The sequence below is a fragment of the Rhea americana genome, unplaced genomic scaffold (genome assembly GCF_003343005.1).
Source record: "Rhea americana isolate MKP2758 unplaced genomic scaffold, rheAme1 scaffold_24, whole genome shotgun sequence".
In the NCBI taxonomy this organism is placed as follows: domain Eukaryota; kingdom Metazoa; phylum Chordata; class Aves; order Rheiformes; family Rheidae; genus Rhea; species Rhea americana.
The window spans coordinates 1219524-1242010 of record NW_028186357.1 but is presented as its reverse complement, the minus strand read 5'-3'; the positions used below and the strand labels follow the sequence as shown (position 1 = coordinate 1242010).

General features: G+C 40.5%; 1 protein-coding gene across 1 annotated transcript; it reads left to right on the top strand.

Annotated features, from left to right (window-relative positions):
- Window positions 1-103: 103 nt before the first annotated feature.
- KLHL36 (kelch like family member 36) lies at window positions 104-16880 on the top strand. The gene is made up of 5 exons (XM_085306404.1): window positions 104-231; window positions 538-619; window positions 4882-5955; window positions 6865-7022; window positions 13512-16880. The coding sequence occupies exons 2-5, from the start codon at window positions 560-562 to the stop codon at window positions 14065-14067; spliced, it is 1848 nt and encodes a 615-aa protein (XP_085162530.1). The 5' UTR covers window positions 104-231; window positions 538-559; the 3' UTR covers window positions 14068-16880.
- The last annotated feature ends 5607 nt before the right edge of the window (window positions 16881-22487 follow it).

Genomic DNA, 22487 nt, shown 5'->3' with positions numbered 1-22487 from the left:
TCACAGGCTGACGGCGCCCGCGGCGTCGCCGGCGCGGATGAGGGGCACCAGCTCGTTGGTGAGGTCGTAGCGCCGGCCGCGCCAGGTGAAGTGGGGGGGCGGCTGCGCCGGGCCCCCCCGCGCTCTGCGGGCCGGGCGCCCGCTCCGGGAGGCCGCTAGACCCGGAGGGTGACGCTGCTCAGCGCCGCAAGGAAGCGGTTTTGGCCCTCGCAGCTCTGACGAGGACTAGGAGTAAGCGACAACCCGTRTCTGTAGCGTGGTAGCAGCAATAACGTGTGTGCTGATCTCTGGTTATACAGTAACGTGCGCTGAACTTGTTGGCACAACAAAGCATTAAAAAAAAGTGAGCAAACAAAACCCATCTGGGAGCTGAAAAAATCTATCTGTACGTGATTTATTTATTTTTAATCCTAATATTTTCAAACCGTAGATCAGCACGTAGGGGCCTTTTTAAGTGTTTCTGTTGTTTATCCTGCACAAGATGGCTTTTTAACCACTTTGCGTGTGCTGCTAACAAGTTCTCTGCCTTTGTTCTAGGCRTACTGCGGATCAGCCTATCATGGAGGGAACCCGGCAAACTAGGATTTGTCGCCCACACAAGATAAGTGAATCCTCAAAGGTCTGTACCTCTTGTGTTGCCTGCAACAACAAGTTACAAAAATAACTGTTGTTTTTGAGACTGGGACTCTCCTTTAGATGGGCTATGTTGGAGGAAAGTGAGGAATGTTCTGAGTTTCTAGAAGAGATAAAAAACCCAGCAATCTATTTGCTCAAATACTTTTGAAATATGAGTTTGCTATGTTTTGTTTAAAAACAAAAGTAGCAGAAAATGGGGTTCTGCTCATTGTGATTCATAACTTAGAAACCTACATCGTTTCAACACAGTGTTTTTTAGAAATTCTGTCATTAAGTGAAATTTTTTTATGTTGGAAATTTTACATAGTGATCTATCTCATAAAATTAAAGCTAGCTACAGAAGCAGAGTTAGGCTTACTCTTTAAACCTAGCCTTTTGTTTTGTATGGAATGGGAGCCATGATCCAACAAACCATAGTTAATCCTGTGAACGCAGTGGGATATTTTCTTAGGTTTGTGAGGTTCATTTTCTTTGTCTAGGATCTCTGTCAGCACAAATACGTTGATCTCAGTTGGGAATCCACAGAAGTCCATCTTAAGTACCTCTTTATGCAGAATCAGGATGACAGCATACATTTAAAATATGTTAATATCAGCAGTAATTATATTCATATTGTTTGGTGTCAGTGAAAACTGCTTTTTTTTGTTACAGTGTAAGCACTAGGTTATAGGCATTGCAGAGCAAGCCTCTACCTACTACAGTTAGAAAAGCAAAACTATTTGGTGCCTGTCTGTCTTATCAAAGTTGAATGAGACAGAACTCATTTTTCTTTCACCTCCCTGAGGAGTAATGATACTCTTTTAACAATCCAAAARGAAATTAGATACTTGAATCCAAGGGAAGTTAGAATTTTTACAGCTCTAAGAACAAATGTTTAAAGATAAAAAGAACTATTTTCTAAATGCATCCCTTCCAGTATAATCTTTTCCTGAGTGCTGATCCTATCTACTATTTAAATGGTTCGGTCTGAATGTAATAATAATTTATCGCATTAAAAATTAATTAACTTGACAGCATTGTGTTATCTTCTTGCTGAGACAGCAGCTGTCACTACCYGTTAAACATAGAATTACTGGTTAATGCCAGAGTTGTTCAACAAAATATAATTAGCTTGAGAAAGCTGTTTAGTGTAAAATTTGTCTTGGTTTTGAAATGTGTAACTATCATATGTTTCTTGCTCTCTGAGTGAATGGCTAAGTGGCTCAAATATGTTAATACATTCYGAGTCCTTTTGGTCCTGTAAGTAATCATTTTATGCATGGTTTCTGAAGTGGCAGCAGTTGTACAGGGCAGCAAGGATTTTAGCACTACAAGTTGTCGTAAGCATTTGTGGTCAGGATTGTACTGCTGACTGTACAGCCAGCTAAATAAATGGGGATCTTCAGCAACTCTTACATTCTCATGTAATTTATTATGCAAGATGGTAGTATTAGAGAATATTGAGAGAGATGATCAACTATTTAAAAGGAGGAGAAGGAATGCGGGTTTTGATTTAATCCAGTAACTTTGTCTCTCAAGTTAAATTCAGAACGAGGTGCTGTGAACTGTTGATATTACCTGTTCGTACACTAAAAAAACTTTCTTCATTATTGCCAGAAATGTATGGCTTGTCTTCAGCATGTTTATTCTTCCTCCTGCCTCCTCCACCTCTAAGCCTCTGCTTGGGCACCTGCATAACATCAGCATTTCTCAAGCTAAAAGAGAGGATAAAATCTTCACAATTTTTAAAGCCCATACATTTTTGTTTTTTCATGTTGTGGTTCTCTGGCAATTATATTGTTCAGTGGAAGTTAGTTCATTGGCTAGTGCTATACAATGTGTTTTAAATTAGAGACCCTGGTGTGAAGTATGAGGCATACTCAGAGTTTTGGTCCAGAAAACTTAAAATTGTTGAAGCCTCTCTAGACTGATTTAACTCTGTATACTTGTGTGTATGCAGTTACTCTGAAAGAAGGCTTTTTGGCAGCTTAGCCTCCGTTGTTTAGAAAAGAGCATAAGCCAGACTGAAGAGAAACCACTTGGATATAATGTTAAGGGCATTCGTTTGGGAAATTGCATCTCATTAAAACTTTCTTTGTAGATTAACCCTAAACAAAGAAGCAGGCAGAGGCCTAGATGTATGCTACCCCCCTGCCCTTCTCCCAGAGTCAACAAGCACAATGTGATTGTTATAAAGTAGCCTTTGAGTTTTCAGTTTGGAGAGGATGAAAAATCAAATTTCCGTAGGTGTTAATAACAATTAAAAAAATCAATTATTTATTAGCTGCAGGGGAAACAGTTGCMTGGTGAGCAATTGCAGGCCCTTGGGGAGTGGTCATGTTCCCTTTCTGAACCTGCCGGGTGTGTATTTAGGGTTGTTGGAGTTTTAGGACGTGATCCTGAAAGTAAATCAGTAGGCTCAGTTTTGCTGCAGAAGCCTGTCTCTCTGTGCATCATGTTGTAGAAACAGGTCTTGCTCTGTATAATAGGAAAGCTGCTATCCTGGCTAACCCTTATCTGTCACAGCGCATTTGGTTATTGATGTGGATCTGGTCTTTGGCAGACTGCCTGTCACTATACCGTCAACTGTTAAAGGGCAGACATGGGAGGTCGGGCTAATACCAAACTTGGTATTAGCTCAGAAAGATTGGCTGCCGTTGTGTCTGGACGGTGGTGAACTGTGTGCATTAATCCTGGACATCTTGTATAGAAGTATGATTACCAAATTATGTACACAGAATGCRTATACAGAGAGAGAGAGGTTTCCATGCAGCAGAAAAAAACTTGGCTCTAAGATTTGAACTTTTCTTGTCCAGGTGTATAGGGAAGTCTCCCAATGAGTTAACAAACCCATTGATGGCTTCGCTAGACCAAAATAATCGTGTACTGTCTGCCTGGGAAACTGGAAACACATATTTATGATTTTTAAAGCAGTAAATGACAAGCAATGGTTTGGGGAAGGAGAGGCTGAATGACTGAGAGACTTAAGGAAAACTCAGGTCAGCTGCATGACCTTTTTTGAAACGGATGTAGCCTGAGACACCCTTTTGGGGTCAGAACTGTCTTTGTGCAAATGGGAGACTGGGCAAGATCTGGAGTCCTRTAGCCAGAAATGTTTAAAACTAACTTACTGCAACACAGAGATGTGCTTCCGTTTCACTCCCTTTCATTTCTGTTGCATGTTCTTACAGGCTCTGCATCTCTGTTTTGAATTTGGTAATTAAAATTATGTATTTGTGTTTAACTTAACCTGGCTTTTATTGAGAGAGATCACAAGGTAACTAACTGTACTAGCATTCCATTCCTTTAGAAGGATGATCCTAAAACCTCTATCACTTGACATACTGGAATGACCAGTCACTTCAGTATGTCTTCTACAGGACATTTAAAGGGGTAACAAAATGTTTTCAGGTTGGTTCTTTTAAGACTGGTAATGTGAGTCTGTGAGAAAGAAGGAAACACTGCTTGCTTCAGAAGCTCCATGGCATGTTCAGAGCTTGTGAAAAGAATGTCTGGACCAGAAGCGTCCCAGAAGGGCAATTAGCAGACATGGTCTGAGGGCATCTTTCCCTTTTTAAAAAATACATATCTAGGTGAATTCATTAAAACAAAAACTACCTTGGTTTCTGGAAGCAAATAGTAGTCATATGGGAATAAGTTAGCCACTTGTGTGGCTTTGCACATAAAYAAACAGCTATTTTTTAAATGCAGTGTGCATGCCTGAAATAATATGGAAAGAAAGATGGGGATTTACTCTAATGAATTTACCAATGCTGAGCTCTGAAAAGATTTAAGGGGAGGTAGCTGTCAAGTAAGCCCTAACTCAAACAATACATGGGCTGAATGAAAATTGGTGCACGGGTGCATGTGTCTCCCCCACTCCAAATATTTAGTGTGTAGCTTGGTTGTGAGGGACTATGTAAAAAGTCATTTGGGGAACAAATAAGAAAGGAAATGTTAGCAAGATATCTGAAACAACGTGTGGAACAGTTTCAGAAAATAATGGTTTTATAAATCATGAGAGAGGAGGTTTGGATATGGCATTAKGGAGAAAGATACAGTAGGAAGGGGTAGAACCTGTGCCAGTCCTTCAAAGTGAGCTTAGGCTTGTAGTATGTCACRTGCCAACTGATTCAAATCAGAAATTGCAGCACAAATAACCTTTCTGTCCTGTATGTGAATATCTGTCTTGAGAAAACATTTCAAGAATGCTGGAGTTTCCCTTGCTAAAGAAAGCATCAATCTGATCCTGTTTGTTTATCACAGGTATACAGATGGGATGACCACTCTACTCTTGTTCTTCAGAGTCTGAATGAGCAGAGGCACCGAGGCCTCTTTTGTGATATTGTCCTTGTGGTAGATGAACAGAGAGTGCCTGCCCATCGGAACCTCCTAGCTGTTTGCAGTGACTACTTCAACTCTATGTTCACTATTGGTATGCGAGAAGCCCATCAAAAAGAGGTTGAACTTTTTGGAGCCTCATATATTGGTCTCAAGGCTGTGGTAGATTTCCTGTATGGCAGTGAGCTGTCTTTAGATGGCGGCAATATCGACTACGTGCTTGAAACGGCTCACCTGCTGCAGATCTGGAAAGTGGTTGACTTCTGTTGCGAGTATCTTGAGAATGAAGTCAGTGAGGAGAACTATTTGTACCTGCAAGAACTAGCYTCTATTTACAACCTGAAGCGCCTTGACTCCTACATTGATTCTTTCATCTTGCAGAACTTTGGCACACTGTCTTTCACCCCAGACTTCTTGCAAAATGTTTCCATGCAGAAGTTGTGCCAGTACCTGGACAGCAGCAATGTGCAGCAGGAGTGTGAGCAYGACTTGCTGCAGGCTGCCTTGCAGTGGCTTACCCAGTACCCAGAAAGGGAGAATGAGGCTTACCAGGTTCTGGATAACATTCACTTTCCTTTAATACCTAAAAGTGATCTTCTCCATCGAGTCAAGCCTGCTATCTGCTCTCTTCTTCCCAAAGAAGCAAACTGTGAGGGTTTTATAGAGGAAGCAGTGAACTATCATAATAATGTCACTGCTCAGCCAGTGCTGCAGAACAAACGGACCGCTCTGAGAACTAGCGAGGAAAGGCTCCTCTTTGTTGGCGGGGAGGTTTCCGAACGGTGCTTGGAACTGAGTGATGATACCTGTTTCTTGGACATCAGAAAGGGGCAATGGGTAGCAGAAACACCTCTCCCAGCCAGACGAAGTCACCACTGTGTTGCAGTCTTGGGAGGCTTCATCTTCATAGCTGGAGGCAGCTTTTCAAGAGACAATGGAGGGGATGCAGCTTCAAATCTCCTATATAGGTATGATCCCCGCTGTAACCAGTGGATAAAGGTGAGACTTGAGCTGTATTATGTATCTGTTTAAAGTCCTTAATATTTGGAGTGTGTTCTTCATTTTTTTTTGTTGGAAGGAAGCTGCTTGTCAACATGTAACAATGTATAACAATGTATTGTCAACATGTAACAATGTTTTCAAATGGGAAATTGACTTGCTTAAATGAGGAAGGAGCTACTTGAATCCTTTGTGTGAATGCTTTAGTTACACATGCAGGGAAAGCATTTGGGGCAAATTTTCAGCTTCACTTAGGAACTAGGCATCTAGTTGAAATTCCTGTTCAGCACCTAACTGCAGCTCTTTCAGATCACTTCTGAGAGTTGTGCTACAGTTTGCCTACAGAAGAGATTGCTTAGTTCATCTTTTTCAAGCAGTAGCACACACAAATAAATCAAAATCAGATTTGATATMAAAAGAAAAATCCCTCTGACATTTAGCTAATCGACATTTGACGTATGTCTTCTAGAACAAGCTATTCATTTCCAGTCATATTGTAAAATCCTGCTGCAGATGCAGAACCTCTAAAATATTACCCTGTTCCTGCCTTTTTGAGCCAATAATCCTCTGTAATTCAGTTCTGGTTTTGAGTGCCTCCAATATACTTTTATCTGTGACCTATGTACCACTRAAACATTTATAGAGTGACTTGTTTCTTGGATGCTTTCTGTTGTCCCCTCCCCTTTGAAACAGGGTCCTGTGTAACATGGTACTGCAAAGAAACGAAGGTATTTTTTTTTTTGAATACAGTAGATCAAAACCAGTAGCTCTCTTTTTCAAATTAATGGGAAAAAAAACAGCTATCCTCAATCATGAACATGCATATACATTAAGCCAACTTGCTTACTGGATGCTTGAAGATGTAAACATGTGTGTGTGTTTTTATTTATTTATTTATTTTTTTGACAGGTTGCCTCCATGAGACAACGTCGTGTAGATTTCTACCTAGGAGCTATTACTGACATGCTGGTGGCTGTTGGTGGCAGGAATGAAAATGGGGCGCTTTCTTCAGTTGAGACCTATAGTCCTCAAAAGGATACGTGGTCCTATATAGCAGGTTTGCCAAGGTAATAAAGATAAGTTTGGAAAGTTATCCTGTGTTTGAAGAGTGGTGGTGGAGGGAGCTTATGTGATTTCTTTAGCAGATAAATGAGTATCCTGAGGAGGGAAGCAAAAGGAAAAATAACCAACATTGTATCRGCGAGTAACATACCATATAAGTGATATTTAAGCAGCCATCTCTTCCAGGCCGTGTGCTTCATATCAGCTTGATTAGTTGACTGATTTTGGTTTCAGTACCAAGGTACATCTGAAGGAAGGAAAGGAAGAGGCCTTGTAATTTTGCTGTCCAGGTCTTAATATTTTTCCAGAAGTCACTTAGAGCTGAGTCTTTTCAGAGGCCCTGTTTACATCTTGAGCAAAGGCTTTTAGAATTTGTTTGGCCTTACTGTGTTGCCTTGCTGTGGTCCTTTTCCTTGTAAGGTGTTTGTCCTTGTTTGGCTGTTTATACTGGCTGTTGCAGATGTTCCAAATTTACCTGTATACAAATACTAGATATCTTTGGCAAAAGTCTCCCTCCCTCTGCCTCGGACATTACTTGTACCTGGGATTGGCATTTGGGTGGTGACTTTGTAAGGCTAGCAGGATAACACTGTRACATCTGAATAGCTGTTTGAAAATTATTTCATGCTCTTGAGAATTACAGGGATATTGGCTGTATGAGTGGTATTTTCATGATACCTGGAACTTGTGGCTTCAGCAGTAGTGCTGACTTTTAGTGGCATCACCAAAAAGATACTTGCAATCTGATTTTTAGAGTTCAGTCTTTTTCCCTTATTCCCTTAGCTGCGGAGCTGCAGAGCTCTAGGCAGCGAGTAAAGGCACAGAAGCCTGTTACCCAGTTCTATTTTTGGTAGGTGCTGCAATGTGAGTCTGATCCAGGCTAGCAGCTGGGCTTGAGTGCTCTTAAGAAGCAGGATGCTTTTTTTCTTCTGTTCGTGTAGGCAGATCTGGCAGTTGAGGCTACACATCACCATCTTCCCTGGAAAGCTGCATATGAGAGTGACTAGTGAGATTCCAGTAACATCTCAGAAATTGTAGCACAGCTGTTTCAAACACATTTTTTCAAAGAAATGTAAATGTGGCCTGACTGCATTGTATGTTGTTTAAAAACACACTTGCCTTAGAACAAGGTTAGATTTTTTTTTCCTGCCTGTTTTCCTTTCCTCCTTCTACCATATAAAAATGGTCTTTGGGTAAGGTTGCATGATTGGCTTAAGCCAACCGGTTTGTCCCTTTTCAGACGGTTTACAGTCTTGTCTGTCTGTTCCTACTGCTCCCTATGTGTTAGCTTTGGGAATTTTGCAGCTCTGGCACTTGATGAGGCAGGGGATGATGACTAATTTTTGGTTAGACTGGCAAACTAATCAGGCTTGCCAAGCAAATATTCCCCTTGTAGGATAGACCTCAGTTACATCATCTTGGTTGGCTGTTAAACTACAGGGTTAAGCTAGTAGTGTAGTCATTATTTTAAGCTATTGCTGTACTCCAAAGAAATAGTCCTGCATCCTGTCTCTGCCTGCCTGCTCTGTCCTGCTCCTGTGCTAATTCTCTCTAGTGCCAGCTCAGGTGTTTGTGCAGCTGTGTGGTGAACTGTCTAATTTCCCATTTTCCCTATAGTTGTTCTCTTACCTGCTAATACATCTTTAGTTACATCTTSGTGGACACTTAGTACCCACAAATTTTGTGGCTTTTCAGCCTTCTGTCTCCTGTTTGGGAACTCCTACATTGGCCAACATATTGTTAGTAGCATTTTTTATTTTTTTTCAAAAACATACAGAAGAAATAAAGTGAAAATAACAAAAATAACTATTCAGCTTGCAAAAGGCAAAGATCGATGCTGAGGTCGGTGTTAGAAACTATCTTTCTGAAAGCAGGTACAAGCTAATGCTACAAGCTCAAGGAGAAAGGTATGTTKTAGCAGATGTGGACAGCTGCTGGAAGGGAGTGGGACAGTCTGGTGTACTTTCAGTGGGACTGGTGTACTTCAGGTGTATTTGCTGACAGCAGAGAAAGGATGAGAGGAATTTTGTGATCTGTTCAAGAGCAGGAGAATGCATGCTGGTTACAATTGCTTCTGCATATTCTTCCTGTTTCTCTTCAACATACTTTTCATTTTCTGTTGTGGTTTCCTCTGCTATCATGCTTTTGTTTCTCATACTGATTTTCATTCACTTTGCCCAAATGACATCTTCCCCAGCCCTAATATAGCAGCAAGTTGTTCCTTCTCATGCAGGAGGAATTAGTGGGTCCAATCCTATGCCTCCTATGCCTTCTTACTGTGATAGTCCCATCAGAAAACATGTCCCTCTGTATCCCTCTTGTTTATCGCCTTACTGTGATAGTCCCATCAGAAAACATGTCCCTCTGTATCCCTCTTGTTTATCGCATTTTATATCTTGTCCTCTCTGAAGGAACATCTGCAGGGTTTTTTTTTTTCTTTTTTTTTTTTTTTTGGAAGGGGTGTGTGTGTGGTGGGGAGTGTCTTTGGTCCTCTTAAGTGTATGGTCATGGAAGGCACTCTGCCCCTAGCTCTGGTGTTGCTTCTGACTGCTCTAAGTCAGCAGCTGTATGGCAAACTATTCCTTGGAGTGTAGGCACATGTTGTTCTGTGGTGATGGTCTGTATGTAGCTTGGTTAGAGCTGTGTGAGGTAGGGTTTTCAGAAGTTATATATGCTAAAGTTTTTATTCAGTGTACAGATAAGGATTTTCTTTTCTTTCCAAAGAGTTATGGCTTGYCATGTGTGTGGAGATTTTCAGGGGAGAAGCAATGGTTGCATCCTTGATAGACAGGCCTCCTGTCCACTTCCGAATTCTGTGTCCTTGTTACTGTGCACAGGAACAATAACGCTCCTCAGAGAAAGAGCTTTGCAGACTCCCCCCCCCCACCCCCAAGTGTGGTCAAAACAATGTGTTGTTTTCCTTAACCACTTTTTTTGGAAGGAGCTGAGCTGTTTTGACTGAAATAACACTATCTTACTGGAAAAGAAAACAGCACATCCTGAGGTAGATGCTTAATGTGGAAAACTTCAGCCAAGCTATCTAAATGATGGAGCTGGTCCAAGTCTGCTGTAAGTGAATTTTGCATGAATCTCATAAGGGTTCATGGTTATTGGATATCTTTCCCGTTCCTAAGAGAAGTGCTATATTTTTTAGCCATTCCTCTTGTCTCTTTGGGAGCAATTGCTGCCACAATTTACAGTATGGAGGGGAGTAGCAGTAGCTGACTAGCCTGGCAGAGCGGAAGCTGSTGCAATGTGTTCTCATCTTGAATAGACTTAACAAGAGTGCTGCAGCCATCAGTGAAATTAATTGGGTGGCTCTAGGTTAAAGTCTGGCAGAATAACTGAGAACAGTTGTACAAGGAAATGTGTTGGAACAGGTTAATGAATGATGGTAGCTGTTCTACTGGTTGTATCATGAATAATCTTGCAAGGTTGCAACAGGTGGACTCTTAAGATTCTGAGTAATCACAGCTCGTCTGGGCTTCAGCTGTAGTCGAGGATTCCCAAAGTTTTAATAGATTTGGGCTCTGTGTGGTATTCATTCTGCTTAAGAAGATAAATCCGAGATTTTTCTAGAGCTTACGGAATGGTGTTACTGTGACAGAAGCTGTAATTTTTGCAGCATTATGCMTAGGAAGGTTATTCAAAATTGATGGTTGGCTCTGGTATGTTCTGAATTGAAACTTCTTTCTCCTTAATGCCTCTGTCTTTTCTGTTCACCCTATAGATGATACTGCCAAAATACTTGTTGCATGCATTTGGAGAATGGCTGAGCCTGTTGTGTAGAAGTGTCGTGTTCTGTTGCACACTTAGAAATGACACTGTTTAAACCACATGGCCTACAGAAAGCATTCTTTTTGATTGTTTTAAATTTGTGTAGTTTCAGGCGGTTTTCTATTAATCCGAAGTGTAATATGTGCAGCTTTTCATCTGTTAGTCCAAGTGAAAGCATCTTAGCCTGTTTCAACGGGTAATCTCCCTATATTGCAAAATAACAAGTTCACAGCCAATTTGATGTTTCAGATATGATTGCCTTTTCAAGTTAYTGTTTTAACTGTTGTCAAGTTACTGTTTTAACTGTTGTCATTCACTGGACGTACCTATTGAAAAGGCAAAAAGAAAAACTTTTTCTATAGCAGTCTATATTAGACTGCTTGCGTGGGCTTAAGAGGAAGTGTCTACCACTTACCTGTATAGAATTCTGCTCCCTGTTAGTATAGGGAAAGGTTTAGCCTACGTCACCCAGGATCAGTGAAGTTCTTCAAAAGAAAAAAAAAAATCTGAATGTGATAAGATTGCTCTTAGCAGCACAATAACCCTCTGCTATGTGTTGGACTCAGTGTCACCATACTCTTCTTGTTTTGCCTTTTAAAAACTATGTGTTATCTCTCACTGCCTCCATAGTGTGCTGTACTGCACATCTTCCAGGTAGCTTGTTGGTTAGAAGTTGTGGGTTTAAAATCTCACCCAGTTTGGGAAAGGAAAAGAATTCAGGTCATCCATCCTGTTTCCTAGATAGGTAGTCTAGCTTCTCAGACCCACCCCTCTGTGTGCATAGAGAAACAAAGAGTGTGTCAGTCAGACTGGGTGCCACAGGAGGCTGGATGCTGCTCTACTTTGTAGTCTATCAGAGACAGGAATTGGGAGCCTATCTGCATTACACATAGTATTTTTGGAGAGTGCAAAAGGTGGAATGCATATGCCAACRGAATTTCATGTCTCGTGGAAGCACTGAGCAGGATTTAGGTGCCTCCATGGYTAGGCAGGTTGTGAGCTACAGAATTTTTGAAATGCCTTTTTTGGGTAGCTTTTCGTAGCTATCTTTGAGGGGGTTTTGTTTTGATGTGTGTGTGTTTTATTTTGGGGGGTGGGTTTTTTTGTTGTTTGTTTTTTAAATCTTGCCTTTAAGCTTCTGAAGCAAGTGCCTAAGAAGCGAGAGAATTCTGAAGTCTTCTCTTCAAGTTCCCCAGGGATGGTATTGCAGCCTTTACAGCTGTAGTGTCTGTCTTGGGCACACTACATACTTAAGCCAAGTGTGTCAAGGATTTTTGTTTCTTGTAGCAGGAGCTTATTCAAATAATCTGATTCYGACACTGGTCGGGGATCAGAGACTTTGGTCATGGTCTCTAGAATAATAAATATCTTTTAGTTTTCCTCAGAAGTGTTGTGCTTTCAGGGTAAGTGTGGCTTTTCTTGCTTTTCTTTTCTACCTTCTCCCTTGGCACAAAGTGCTTGGTACTTTATGTGTATGGAAGAAGTTATGGTGCAATTTGTGTAGTTGAGACAAAYTTACATGTTACAGCTCAAGGTTCTCCACATTCAGTTTTGAGCTTGTTCAGGCATGGTTCAAAAGCATTCCAGGCTAAAGCAATGTTAACAGGTTTGTCTGCTGTAGAGGTTGAGTTATCTTGAGTCCTTGACTACAAAGGATGGTAGCAGATTGCAGCATGATGTGTATGTTGCTCTGCAGCCCTGTGGGGATTAAATTGTTTGGATTTTTTTTTTAATCAATGTGCGAGTCAGTTTGTCATGGCTGGTGCTGCAGCTACAGTTTTTGACAAAAAAAAAAGTGCAGGAAGGATGTGTTCAAAGAAGCTGAGATTGTCCCTTATCTTAGCATTCTACTTTGAGTTCAAAAGGGTTTGGTCAGAAATATCCTTATGCAAAGTTAAGAATGGCCTCAAGAACTGAATCTGTTGTGGCTTTATTATAGCCAATCAAAGCTATTTTCTCTTTGTCCTATGGAAACAGCATGCATGGTGCTGGTTTCTACCAGGTTATTTTGTCTCATTTCATGACCTGTGATTAATAAGGTCTGTTGACTTGTTCTGAGGTGACTGAAGAAGTTAAAACCTGTAGAGCAGAAGTGGTAGAACAGACAGGTAGCTCATGAAAAGGACATTGAATGTAACATGCCTTTAAATAAACTGGGCTGTGAACACTGGTGATTAAGAACTGATTCATGATCCTGAAGCTGTGGAAGGGGGAGGTGGTAGTAGTTTTCTTGTTGTTTTTTCTTGGTTAATTGCTCCTATTCAGTCTGACAGGTATCATGATTATTTCCTCTTTCTGTCATAGAATCCCTTGCTGAGATGTGGATTTTTTCCTCTCAGGCCCTCTCAGACTGATCCAACCCGAGCACTGGAACAGGAAAATGGGAGAGAAGGCCATGCCAACTAGAGCAGGATGGGTTACTTCTGTTGTATGACACACTGTAGAGGATGCCTTAAAAAGTGATTGTCATACCTTAGCGCTCTGTAGCGAACAGGTATGAAAAGGATGCCTTAAAAAGTGATGGTTGTACCTTAGCGCTCTGCAGCCAGCARTATGAATGTAGAGAAAAGTTACTGGGTAACTAACAGGATTAGGGATTCTCCTGTCTTCAGTTACTGTTAATTCTCTTGTTTAGTATCAATCCTTGTTAAATGCTAGGTATCTCAGTAAAATCCATGAGTACTAAGATGGAATTTTTTTTTGTTTGCCTGTCCTAGATTTACTTATGGCCATGCTGGAACAGTCTACAAGGAATTTGTGTACATTTCAGGAGGCCACGATTACCAAATTGGCCCATATAGAAAAAATCTGCTCTGCTATGATTATCGCACAGATGTCTGGGAGGAGAAAAGGCCAATGATCACTGCCAGGGGCTGGCACAGTATGTGCACCTTACAGGACCATATCTATTCCATTGGAGGCAGCGACGACAACATAGAAACGATGGCCCGCTTTGACATTCTGAGTGTGGAGTCGTACAGCCCTCAGTGTAACCAGTGGACCAGAGTTGCTCCTTTGCTGCAAGCAAACAGTGAGTCAGGGGTGGCTGTTTGGGAAGGCAAAATTTATATTCTTGGAGGCTACAGCTGGGAAGAAACGGTCTTCTCCAAAACAGTCCAAGTTTATGATAAGGAGAAAAATAAGTGGTACAAAGGAACAGACCTACCCAAAGCAATTGCTGGTGTGTCTGCATGTGTCTGTGCATTGAAACCTAAAACAGATGACAAAAAGAAAAAGACAAAAACAAAAAAACATCAAGATCGAGGAAGATGACTACTTCTAGATAACCAGCCTTTGAGGGCGGACTCCAAAGGAACGTTGTATTTAATTGCTTCTTTCTAACCTTAATTTTTTTCTTTTAAAATGGAAACAAAAGAAAGTGTTTTCTGAAGCCTCAAAATGTACAGCTGAATGTGTTTTTTTGGATTGAGCTTATGTTGAAAGTTAAACAACGAAAACAGAAGCTCCAAAAAACCTCTACTACTGTATAAAGAGTGAGGTAGCAAGAGAGGTTATGCCACCCTCCTGAATGTTACTGCATAGTCTTTTACTTCTGTGGTTCATGGCATTTCCATGCACATCTTATTCTGTTGATGTTATTTTAAAATAACATTGAATTTTTGGCCAAGGTGATAATGTAGACAGAATGCAGAGTATAGAGTATCCAGCTTGAAGTTACAGAGCAGTTCAGAGGAGTTCAAAAGCATCTGCTAAGAAAAAATGAAATAGAACTTGGAYGTTGTTATAAATCTTGAATTTTTGTTCCATTAAATTTAATTTACAGTATGTTTTTGAGTTGTTAGTATCAGATTTCTGGAACACGTGAGTGTTCAAAGAGAATATTGCTTTTGATGAATGAAAGTCAGATCAGCCTGTTGAGCAAATAATTCCACTGTACTCTTAAGCTTCAGATGTTGCTACGTGGCTAAAGAATAACRGCGGAGTGATATGGGCTTGGAGTGGTAGCATTGCAAATTCTGAAATCTGGGGAAAATGACATGATTTTTGCATCCCTTGGTGGCAAACTGTGCAATGCTTTTCATAACATAGGAGCAAGCTTTGCTTAGATTTCAAAACCTGCCACAGAATGGGATGAAAACTACCGAAGAACTTGAAGATCGGAGGATTTGGATGGAAAGGGTATAGTTTGCCTGGAGCTTCAAAGCAGATGAAACTGATGCAGTTCAGTGGGAGGCGGCTGAGTAGGTTACAGTGGGGGGGGGCAAATGGCAGGAGGAGCCTCTAGGTGAACCTTAACCAAGAGTATGTCCTTCCCAGCCCCTTCAGGCACTAGAAGCTGGGATCTGCTTCATTTATGTTGGGGCTTACAGTGGTCACCCCTGCCAGTACGTGTTTTGGGGAGAGGGTGTACTGGGCACATCTGCTATCAAGAAGCCAATTATCTCAGGATGATTACTTGGGGTTCAGTAATCCGGAAGAAAAGCAACTTGGATTTTTACCTGAGCTAATAGCCTACCTCTGCTTCCCATCCCCAACACGCACACCTTTAAGTTTAAAATGTCTTTTCATGGAACCAATGATTAAAAAAAAAATCTGATAGGCTTGGTGGGGACTGCAGCTCAGATCGTATCAGGCCTGCTACAGRACACCTTCCCCAGCGAGAAGAGTTTAAAATGGAGACAATTAAGTATTCTTAGGGCTGTGTTTAGGACCCAGACGGAGGGACTGTGAATTGCATGTTAGTCTGTGTCACACTGTCCTCTGCATACCAAGTAAAGAGATTTCTAACCCAAATGTTAGTCCATCCTCTACAAACACAGCTGATTCTGCTGCAGATATTAAAATTCCCCGACTGTCTGGCCAGCCTTTGGTCATTCACCCTGGGGCATTTTACAAATGCAGCTCTGATTTGGAAGAAGTTGATCACCAGCAATCTGATACAACTGCTTTAGTTACTGTAAGAGTGCCAGGCCACAGACAAGTATTCCTTCTTCCCAAAAGAGGAGCTTTTTAGAAAGTTTTTAAAAACTTTTATACTCTTTTATAGCACATTTTGCTAACTCAGTCTCGTTTACCATATATTATGTTATTTACTATGGAAGCTACTACTCTAATTGTGGCCCTGTTGTCGCTGTCAGGAACTCGTAACTAGATGGCTCTTTCTGTGTAGTTGGTTGGGATGTGATGCAGCTGTTAAAGCAGCATTTACATTCTCAGCATTGTTAGGTAGTCGGCTATAATTGTGACTCTTGTGCAGCCAGAGTCCAGCTTGTCAGATATACTAATAAACATTCTTTATTTTCAGCTATTGGTGATCTGCTGAGTGGATTTCAAGACCTTTGGTTTAAAGTTTTACTGGGGAACTGTTGATTCCTTCTGCCCGCCCAACCCTCTCAATCCTCCTTTCACATCTCGCTTGTCATACATCATAACCATGTATTTCAGATTTGCCTCTTTTTTTTCCATCTAGTGTACATACAGTTGATATTCTGCTACTCCCTTTTTTGTAACTCTTTACCTCATTATTTGGAAAACACTAAGAAAACATTTTTGCACTTAATGTCATTAGAAGTTCTTGTAATTTAGAGAACCCCTAGATATATTACAAGAATTTACTTGTATTGAAAGAAGTACCTTTCAATAAATTCCTGCAGTGCAAGAAAGTTACAGGACTCTTTCCCAATGCTAAGAAAGGATTTGAGAAACTGGTTACGAGATGAATTTTGTAAAAGTCTTTGATAATTTTTTTGATGTTTTAAAAAATGCCTAAGGAGTTAGTCTTTTACTTGCATTAATGAATTTGTTTTAAAGACTTTGTACACTGCATGAGGTAATGGTTATTCTTTTTTTTTCCCTAAAAATAAATACATTTTGGTTATGACAAACTCATTAATGAGTTTTTTATATATAAATATATATAGATGACTGAAATCCTTGCTATATTGACTGACAACTCCTACTTAGCCTTTGGGAAGTTTTCATGCATATGTATAGAACAAAGATTTCAAAGACTTTATTTCTGTTAATTGGTTGCTTGTTACTATATTTCCCCCCTCTTAATTAAATGTGCTTATGTATTACACTGATGTCTGAAAAAATAAATTCAATTTAGAATATTGTATTCATCAGTGTCTGACTTGTGTGTTGATTTAGTTGATTTTTTTTTTACTGATAAAATTGAAATAAGTAATTATTTTAAGATGGCATTAATACTAAATGCAGACATTTTAATAGGCAGAAGCCAAATGTAACAGCTGGAACTGAAGTAGAAATATAAAATATTGTATGGCTAATGCACATTTTTTCCATCATGCTCCAAATCGTAACAGTTCTGCATAATTTTTCACGTTCTTTTTGGAGCTGTGATAAAAGACTCAATCCAATTTACAGTGGTTTCAAAGGTAGCGTTTAATGGGGGCAGACTAAACACTGTTATGGCTTCATAACATTAAACTGAATTATGTAGGCAAAATGTAGCTCAATACTCAGCAAAAAAAGTTTGTTTGATTCCACCTTCCCCACCCTCCCCCCGTCATTATCCATTTGTTGCTCTTTCAGAAGCAAAGGCTATAAATGGATGCGTGACATCTYTCATATTATTACAGACTCCTGGAGTATCCTATGTGTCATTATTGTAAGAATATTTCTATTATTAAGGGAGCAAATCACCATTTGCACATAGAAGACCTGTGGTAGTGAGTGTTGCTAAAAGCACAGTTTGGCAGGTTCTTCCCTTAGCATGGATGTTGTTTGCCAAGCTGTGTTTTAGCATCATCACTCAGGAAGCGTTAGTAGTTTATTAGTAAATGGCATGTTATGTTTTCAAATAGCTTCAAAATAAACCTAAATGCTGCACTGCTCTTTCAAATTGGTGTGCTGGAATTTCATAAAAATGAAAGACAATGTATGAGATGAGTGAATTTCTACTTTCATTTTCACAGTCAAAACAGCAATCTTGATACGTACTTAAGATTGGTACAGAAAGGGTATATCTTACTGATCTCTGCTCCAACAGATAGAACATCAGCCTGGCTTTTGCACCTGTAAATTCCCCAGACTTCATCTGTAATCTTTGTAAGACATTTTACCTCTTGTGAGGAAGCACTGATTTCTTCCTACCCCAGGGAAAAATAAACASTGCTCTGCCTCATTTTAAAAAGGCTCCTAATCCAAATTCTGAGGAAAGCTCCTCTTGCCTGACACAAAGTAGCTAACAAAAAACTCCATTTGATCTTCCCACACTTAAACGCATGTGTTTTAGCATCAACATGCCAAGGAGCTGCTSCCTGTAAAACTAACGTTAGATAACAAAAATCCCTGGAGATACCCCGAGGAAAAATTGCACAATGGTGTGAAATGCAGTTGTTTTGAATGCTTGAGAACAGAGCAGTAAATATTTCAGATTTCAACTTGAAAACAGAAATTGTGAAGATTAGGTCTGAGGGTCTGTCTTTCTGCACAAGGGATCAAATTGCTTTCTTMCAAATATTGACGATTTCTATATGACATTCCAGATTCAATAGATTCTTGAGTAATGGTAAAAAAAATGTCTAAAGGATTTAAAGAAAGACTTTAACCTTTAGTACTCTTCCAGAGAAGCAGTTTAACTTGCAGGAAAAAAAAAGCCTAGATTCTAATTGTGATTCTTAGGTTACTGATATGTCTTAAAGGAGCTCTGAACAATCAGAAGTTTCTTTTGGGGGAAAAAAAAGCAAGACAAATATAAGAGTTTTTTWAATATCATTTTATTTATGTTTATTATAACAATTTGGCTCTCTTCATCCAGTAGAATTTGTGAAGACTTTGAACACTTCAGCAAGAAGGTGGTGTCATCCCTACATCAGACAAGTGGAAAATGAGATACAGTTTTTACATGGCTGATAGTCACAAAGATAGAAATGGGCCTCAGGATTGCTGACTTCCTTTTCTTTTAATCTGTTAAACTCAGCTGCAGTCCTTTTGATGAATTGCCTTTATTTGAGCAGTCTTAGCAGGAAAGAAGACGGAGTGGAAACAGAAATTAAGAATGACCATTCTGTTCCCATGACTTTAATGAGTGAGAAGCTAATTACACCTTTAAGAACTCCGGTTTTTAGCTATTTTTCAGACCACAGAAGGTAGGTGCACCCCCAATCCAGATGGGAATGTGTTGTTGCTGTTCTGTACAAGACAGAGCGTACACAAACTAAGGTTCCAGCTAYGCAGTTTCCTTCTCCCTGTTGATCCACTACCAGATGGATGACAAACACACAGCCCTGCCGCGCATTTGTTGATATTAAATCCATGTTATAGCACCACATGGGCTCTTGCTGGAACTCAGTATGGCTCTGGGAACAAAAATGTAGTYGTGTTTCTATCATGATGGGTTCAGTGATGAGTAACAAAATGGCRAAAAGAAGGAATTTAGAGGTGAGATAAAGGTTCTTCTGAAACTATTGCCCTAAAATAGACTGCATTACATGAGAAGAGAGAAGGCTCATACTTAAGATAAGGAAAGATGAGACACAATTCTTCCAAAAGGTCTGCATAGATAATTGGAACAGAATACACTGAGTCAAGCATCCACACARTTTACTAAGGGCTTGTCTAGACTTGAAATTTCTTTCAGACTTACTTGAACTATTTCACGCTTAAGTTCCTTGCATGAACAAATTAAATGTGTATGTTACAAATTACCAGAAAGCTTATTACCAGAAAGAAGGCGTTCGGAGTCCAGTGTGCTTCAGTGCTTTCWGGAACAAAACACTTCCTATTGGTATCCTCTGTCACTTTGCTGATTGCTTCTAACTGTACAGCCTTTCCTGCACTGGTGCTGTCTCAGCTCCCTTTCTAAACACAGAGATGCCTATTGCTAACCTGTGCAATTTCAGGTCATAGAAAGTTCACGAATTTCTAACTACTCAGCAAGCATGTTTCAGTAGTCAAGATACTCTAAAGTACAAGGTTTTAGATTAAGTTTTCTTGGGAAAGCCTCAGGACTGAAAATCCAGCAGAACACTATTCAGAGCATTTAAGTGCAGGCAGCAATCCCAAAAAAAAAAAAGAGGTTTGACAGCAAATACCTCAGCAAGCTCTGCAAAGAAAGGAAAATAACTTCATCTGGGCCATCAGATGTTTTACTACAGCCATTAGCAGTAGAAAGGACCTCCTTCAACAGTGAATTCTGTTCCAGGTACCGCAACATGTAACTCCTTTTGTATGCCTGGGCACTGTAAGGTAGCTAAATTTACCTCTGGCAAAGTTCAGCGGGTTTCTGTGGATATTATATTGGAGAGAGACTGTAACTGAACTCTGCCAATTACATCTCTGTTGATATCAACCCAGACTAGGCTGGTTGGTTGAGAACCTGAAATTCAAGGAGCCAACTGAACCATCATCAGAAGCTCCTGCCTCAGGTCCAAGAGGGAAGATGACTGCTTCCAGTAAGTATTTTGTGTGTCTATTGAAAAGAGCTTCCTTCACAACGCTATTTTGGTGCTACTGTGGGCACGGGATTGATATCGCTATGCTCCCTTCATCTCCTGTTGCTTTAAATAAATAATCTGTTTCTGAATGTTCTCTAACACACAGCAGCCACCTTAGCTTTTTGTGTCTGGGTGCCCCAGTGCACAGTATAGTGTTGGCTGGGTTTTTTCCTCCTGGTTGAGTTCCATTACCAAAACAACTGGAGAAACAACAAAGCCCTTATTGCATGTAGAAACTACGAGAATGAAAGTGCTACACCTCTGAAGAAAAGTCTTCTAAAGCTCTCAGCACTATGAAGAAACTTTACGTGGACGTTGATAAACCTTTGATAAACAGAAAAATACTCCATTCTGTCTCTGAAAGAACAGTTCAAAGGGGCCCATCGGTTTCTTCTGTTCAGGAACCTCGAGTGTACAAACCCTCAACCTCCTGAGCATTGCTTAGGCTTATGATGTAGTAATATTATATCATAAGATAAGCAATTCCCAAGCATGGATAGAAGGCTAAGGAGAATTACAGTAGTTGCTATTGGGGAAGCAACTGACTTGCAGTATTTTATTCAGCTCACTGGCTAATGTAAGACAAGGCTGTCTGATTTCCAAAGACGTGATCCTCCACTGCTGTTGATCAATATTCAAAATAGTTAAGTGGGTAATATGCTGTGAGTAACATTATTTCACTCTCCCTGCGACTCTTAAGAACACTGCAGTTGTATATTTTTTCTCTCTGTGTATCAATTATTTTAAGCCTAAAAGGCAAAATATTGCTCGTGTGCTTTGGCCATTGACATAAAGGATAGAAAAAAACAAAACTGATTTGAGCAATGTAGTGACCAGTAATACAATTATAGACCACTAGAAATGGCAAAAATGAATTACAAGATAGAACCGAGGAGGAAACTTTCCAGCAGGTAAAAGTTTCTTTGAAGAATTTTATTACGATCAAACTTACAATATTACAAAATATTGTAAAATTTTAACAGACATTACCATGAGACTGTATTAAGACAGGATAAAATTGGAGGTGTTATTAATTTTGCTCAACTATAAAACAATTGCGTCCTCTCTGCCCACAACCCAATTCTGCCAAATCTGTTTTGGCTTTTAGCAATATTGGTACTTAAGTTAACCGGTTCTCAGACGGGAGGCTGTGCTCATTTGTGTTTTCAGCCATTTGCAGGAGCAACCTTTCCAGCAAACACAGTCCGTTTACTTAGGCAGGACTGCGGGCAGGAGGGAATTTTGCCTTCAGCCAGATGAGCTATGTAAGGATTTTTTTTTCTTTTTACTCCATTATTTACTTTGTAAATCAGACTCCTGTGCAGAGAAGGGGGTTTCAGATGTATGAAGTCCTTTATGTAAAATCCCCACATACATCTCTCCCCCCTCTACTTTTTTTYCCCCCCTTTTAATATTAAGCAGCTATTTTCACTGCTGGGTCTCTGCCTTAGGACAGAGGAGCAACACTTGCTAGAACAGAAAGAAAGGGAGCGGATTAGGGTGTGTCAGCTGAAATGACAGAAACGGATAGAGAAAATCATTTACTGTAGCTCCTTCCCATTACTCTCATGAACACACACGAAGTGCTGCACTTCAGCGAGTAAGAGGGAAATGTCTTCGTTAAAAAATAAAATGGTCTAAGTCTTGTTCTGTCTTCACTGAACCTTCTCTCTGAAAAAGTCAAAATCACAAAGTTCCTTAGGAGCACATCATTTATTTCCTTTTCTTCTCTTCAGCTTTCACAGCAACTTTTCACACCACTTACTCCCCAACTTTTGCAGGATCCAGCAGTTTGCTCAAAGAAAAAAATACGGAGTAAATTAGCGATTAGTTTAATGGCTTCTTGCCTGAGGGGTGGGGGGGTCAGCACTGCCAGCTTACAAGTACTCAGTTATGACTCAGTCCTCTTAAAATCATGATAGGCTTAGTCACTTTATTATTATTTTTTCCAAATACAAATGCCGAATTCGTTACCGCTTTCGCTATCTGGGATGAAGGCTTTTTTTTTTTTGGGGGGGGGAGGATTTTTTTGGCGTTTCAGCCTTTCAAACTCTGCAAACGGCGGGAGGAAACACGCTCCTGGAATGGAGCTGAAGCTAAACGCCTGAATGCCTAAAAGCCCCGGGCTCCCCGGCGCAGGGCCCGCCTCGAGGGCCGGCTGCAGCCCCCCGGGCCAAGCCGCCCCCCGGGCCTCGGCGGCGGCATCGCCTCAGGGCGCCCGGGCGCGGCGCCGCGGTGAGGCGGCCCCGCGCGCCGTTGGCGGGCAAT